Raw genomic sequence first — 5187 nt, forward strand, 5'->3', positions numbered from 1 at the left:
AGGGAAAGGAAAGGAAAGGAAAGGAAAGGAAAGGAAAGGAAAGGAAAGGAAAGGAAAGGAAAGGAAAATACCTCATCATAAATATGCATAGTAAAGTAAAACAAATTCCCCCATTGGCCACATCCAAAAAACCCAAGTCTCATTATGGCCCCAAGTTCCTCCCCTCTCTGTTGGGAAGAGTGCAGCATGCTTCTCCCCCACACCCCACCTTTGGACTCATGGTTGGTCATCACATTGATGACAGCTCTTAAGTTTTTCAAAATGGTTTGTTTTTACAATGTTCTTGCTATAGTAAAAATGGTTATGTTCACTTCACTCTGAATCAATTCATGCAAGGTCTCCCCAGGATTCTCTGCAACTGCCCCATTAGTTGTGGGGGCAGGGACTGCCTTTTGTCATTGTTTATATCCCTAGCGCTTAGCACAGGGGTTGGCGTGTAGTAAGTGCTTAATAAATGCTTATTGCCTCACTGACTATGACTATCTCTCATCATTTCTTGCAGCACAGAAGTATTCTATTATATCCACATACTATAACTTGTCTAGACAATCTCCAATTGATGGGCAGCTCCTAGTTAACATCCCCCAGTTCTCTGACATTACAAAAAGAGCTGCTATCAACATTTCTGTAGATATGGGACCTTTGGTATACACAGAATCTTTTCCTCTTTCTTTGATCTCTTTGGTAGCAGTGGTAGTATCAGTGAGCCAGATGATATGTACAGATTAGTTAACATACAGGGGGCTTGGTTCCAAATTGCTTTCCTGAATGACTAGACTGATGAATAGCTCTGCCAACAATGTATAAGTGTGCCTGCTTTCCCACAGCCCTCCATCATTTGTCTTTTCCCTTTCTGGTCAACTTTGCCAGTTTGATGGTTGTGAGAAAGAACCTCAGAGTTGCTTTAATTTGCATTTCTCTATTAGTGATTTGGAGTATTTTTTTTTAAGGCAACTGGGGTTAAGTGATTTGACCAGGGTCACACAGCTAGTGTCAAGTGTTTGGTCTGAGGCCGGATTTGAATTCAGGTCCTGCTGACTTCAGGGCCACTGCACTATCCACTGTGCCACCTAGCTGCCCCGGGAGTATTTTTTAATGGCTGTTGAAAAATGGGATTTCTTCACTTGAAGAGGGAAGGTCTATAGCCTTTGACCATTTATTTGGGGAATGACTCTTTTTCTCATAAATTGGAAACCGTTCTTTATATATTTTGGTAATGACTTCTATCAGAGAAATTTGCTGCAAAGATCCCCCCCCCCCACAGTTAATTGTTTCCCTTCTAATCTTAGCTCCATTTGGATTTATTTCTTCAAAGCTGTTTTTTAATTTAATGTAATCAAAATTGTCCATTTTACTTTCGGTGACCCTCTCTATCCCTTGTTTGATCATGAACTTTCCCCCTTGCCATGGTTCTGAAAGGTAAAGTCTTTATTCACCTAATTTGTTTATGCAGTAACCTTTTAGGATAGATAGATAGATGTGTATGTGTATTTATGCATGTGTGTATATATATGCATAGATATTTATATGGAGCTCTTCTTGGGTGGTAATGACTACCATTTATGTGTGCCTACTATGTGCCAGGCCCTGCACTAAGCACTTTACAAATATGTTCTCATTTGATGCTCACAACAACCCTGGGAAATAGGTGTCATTATTATCCCCATTTTATACATTGAGTGACTTGCCCAAAGTGACATAGATTGTCAGGCACAGAAGTAGAATTTGAACCTGAGTCTTCCAATGTCACGAGAGGATTTCTTAAATAATTAAAGTGAAACTAGGCCAATATCTGAAACAGCCAGGCGGCACAGTGGATAGAGCACTAGGTTTGGGGTCAGGAAGCCTTAAATTTTAATTTGGCCTCATACACTTCCTAGTTGTGTGACTTTGGGCAGGTCACTTCACTTTGTTTGCCTCAGTTTCCTCATTTGTAAAATGAGCTGGAGAAGGAAATGGAAAACCACTTCAGTGTCTTTACCAAGAAAAGCCCAAAAGGGGTCATGAAGAGTTGGACACAACTGAACAACAATGACAGGCCAGTATCTGGGAGGGCCCAAAGCATTCATGGAATTTTAGACTTCATAGATCATCTCATCTAATCCTTTTAACAGATGAGGAAACTGAGGCTCAGAGAGAAGTGGCTCATTGGCTGGCTATTATTCAAGGGTTTTTTCAGTTACTGTTGTGTCAATGCCAAGTTCACTCTACAGTATTCACCATGGTAAATCCCACTATCCCCTTAAAAGGGGAACAAGAGGAGAGTTCCCAAGCAGGACTTATATTAGCAAACTGGAAAGTAGCTTAGAGGACAACAGAGCATCCCCCCTTAGTGGCGATGGAGCCCAAATTTGTCCCTGATGTCACTCAGGTGACTCCAAGCTGCGTGGTTGGAGGCAGAAGGATGAGGTCAGTGCGCTGGCGACCCTGAGTCTGGAAACCTTCCCCTTCCTCCTTCAGCCCCTTTCCAAAGAGTACCCTACTTTTCCCCTCTTAGAATGGAATTCATCATTTAAAGAATTCGGAGAAGAATACGAAGATTTATATGAACTGATACAGAGTGAAATAAACAGAATCAGGAAAACAACACATATGATGACCGCAACAATGTAAATGGAAAGAGGAAGAAACCTCAAGCTGAACACTATGTAACTATTATGACCCACCTTGGCCCTGAAGAAGCGGAAAAAATGTATCTGCCTCCCTCCTTTGCAGATATGAGGGTATAATGGATATGGGACGTGACATATACTATCAGACTTGTTCACATTTCGTTGATGTATCCATGGGATTTGCTGAACTGCCTTTTTCCCCTCTCTTACTGTTTGTCACAAGGGAAGGCTAACTATGCAGTGATATGTTCAGAAATTAAGGTGATGCAAACACAGAAGACAGCAACAAAAACGTTTATAGAAGGGAGTCCACAGCACCAAAGCACTCCCATCGGTCTCGCCCTCAGCATAGCTTGTCAAAGGTGAAAAGTGAGATCTTGGTTTCTAGTGAAGCCAGCCTCACTGAAGCCCAAGGGAGGTAAGGATTTGGTTTTTCTCCCAAAGCCCAGCCCTCATTTCCCTCCCTCCCAAAGACAAAAAGGAGGGTCCTAGGTTGTGGGGGTGTCCGTCTTACACTGTATGATAAGCTTCCTGTGCTCCTCCCGGGAATCTTCCATCGTATACAAGGTCTGCTTGGTAATGCTGTTCAGGTCCACGTTTCTCCAGTCCTCCAGCATTTGGAAAGTAATGTCTGCACTGTGGATCACAGTTCTTGAGGCCTATAAGCCAATCCAATCAACTTATTAGCCCATGGCTTATTAGGTTAAAAACCCCCTACATCTGATTCCCTTTTCTGCTTCCCAGGTGTGTCTGCTTAGGGAACTTCTTAAACTACTTAGAAATTCTAATAGAGCGCAGTGGAAATGCAGAGAAATTGTCTTTCCACCCCAACCCCCCAATCTGATTTGGGTTAATCATTCTCAGGTTGGGAAAAAGTTTTCTTCTCATACCTAAGAAAGTCAGAATTAGATTTTTCTGTTGTAATTGATCTCTTCCCATGATCCTCATTCTCAAAGCAAGAAGCAGCTGGGATGCCCCGGTCCAAGGACCAGTCTTTTATCCTGGTGGGCATAGAACCTAGACCTGCTGGCTCTGGGGCAGAGACATAGTAGATGGATCATAAGATCATAGGTTTAGCACTGGAGTGGGCCTTATAGAGGCCATCTGGTCTAACCCCATCATTTTACAGATAAGGAAACTGAGGCTCTGACAGTGACTTGCCCAAGGTCACACAGCATTGAGACTTGAACCCAGGCCCTCTGCCACCAAACTGAGTGGGCTTTCCACTGTACTGCACTGTCCTCAGTCATCTATATCTGTCTCCAGATGGGTGGCATGTCTTGTGGACATGAGCCTGCTGCTCCCATGTCCGCACTGAGTGATTTTCAGAAATATCTTTATTCTTATTTCCCATGCAGACATTCTGCTCTCTAAGGGACAATGTTTTGTTTTTTTTTAACAGAAAAATTATCGGTATTAAAAAGGAATCAGATAAGGAAAAGGAAAAGGGGAAACTTAAGGGCCTAAAACATAATGAACCAACCAACAAGCATTTATTAAGCACCTACTATGTGCCAGGTACCATGCTAGTGGATGGAGATACAAGTACAAAGAATCACACAGTCCTGACTCAAATGAGTTAATTGAGAAGGAAAGTTTCATTCTCTATAGCTGCATCCTCAGCCCTAAGCATGGCGCCTGGCACATAGTAGGTGATTAATAAATGTGTGTGGACTAGTTGATTACAGAGCAATAAAAGCCTTCATTCACAGAGCATCTCACAGCCTACAAATGCTTTACTTCCACTGAGTCATTGGATTCTCAGAATAAACCTGGAGCTGAATTTACAGATGAGAAAACTGAGGTTCAAAGTAACTTGCTAAGTGGAACACAAGCTTCGTTAGGGGGATGGGGGAAGGGAATTGTTTTGTATTTGTCATCCTATACATCTAACCCATGACCTGGCACAGGGGAGGCATTTAATAAGTGTGTGTCAGATGGCAGTGCCCAAGATCGCCCAGATGGTGGGAACCACACTTTGAAGCCTCGTCTTCCAATGTCATAGAACAATCACAGTCTAAGGTTTCCCCTGAGTGGGACTTCTGGTGATTTACCAGATGTTTGACCTGGCATCACCCAACACCCAAGGCACTGCCAAGTTGGGCATGCAGGCCTCCGGCAGAATGAAGAAATCTCAGCTAGGTTAATGGGGCTCCTTCATGACATAGGAGGGTTCCCTGTGTGGTGAGGGAAGGTGAAAACGGGGTCTGGGTTCAAGTCTCGACTCTATCAGGAAGAAATGTGAGGAAATGACAGCATTTTAACAAGCAGCAATAAACCTTTTCTTTTCTCTAAAAAAGGTGAGAAAATTAACCTGCTCAGTGCTTCAAAGAGTGCCTGGCTCACAGTAAGCACCAAAGAAATGCTTTTGGAATGACTGACATTCATTCATCAGAGAGATGGGGGAACTACAGGTATATGGCACCGTATGTGCTTACATTCACTTAGACAGCTGGTTAGTTTTGCAGAACTACTTTCTTTTTCTTCCTTTCTTCCCTCCCTCCCTCCTTCTCTTCCTTCCTGCCTTCTTTCCTTCCTTCCCTCCCTCTTTTCCTTTTCCTTCCTTCCTTCTTCC

The 5187-nt window shown here is 43.0% G+C and overlaps 1 protein-coding gene across 1 annotated transcript in view; it reads right to left on the minus strand.

The window, feature by feature from the left end:
* The window catches only part of RFX4 (regulatory factor X4), a 127148-nt gene that overhangs the window by 28770 nt on the left and 93191 nt on the right, over positions 1-5187 (minus strand). The window contains exon 11 of the mRNA XM_027874158.1: positions 3127-3271. Coding sequence (XP_027729959.1) covers positions 3127-3271 — 145 coding nt within the window. The remainder of the gene's footprint in view (positions 1-3126; positions 3272-5187) is intronic.

This window comes from Vombatus ursinus, unplaced genomic scaffold, assembly GCF_900497805.2.
Source record: "Vombatus ursinus unplaced genomic scaffold, bare-nosed wombat genome assembly UNPS02003292.1, whole genome shotgun sequence".
Classification (NCBI taxonomy): domain Eukaryota; kingdom Metazoa; phylum Chordata; class Mammalia; order Diprotodontia; family Vombatidae; genus Vombatus; species Vombatus ursinus.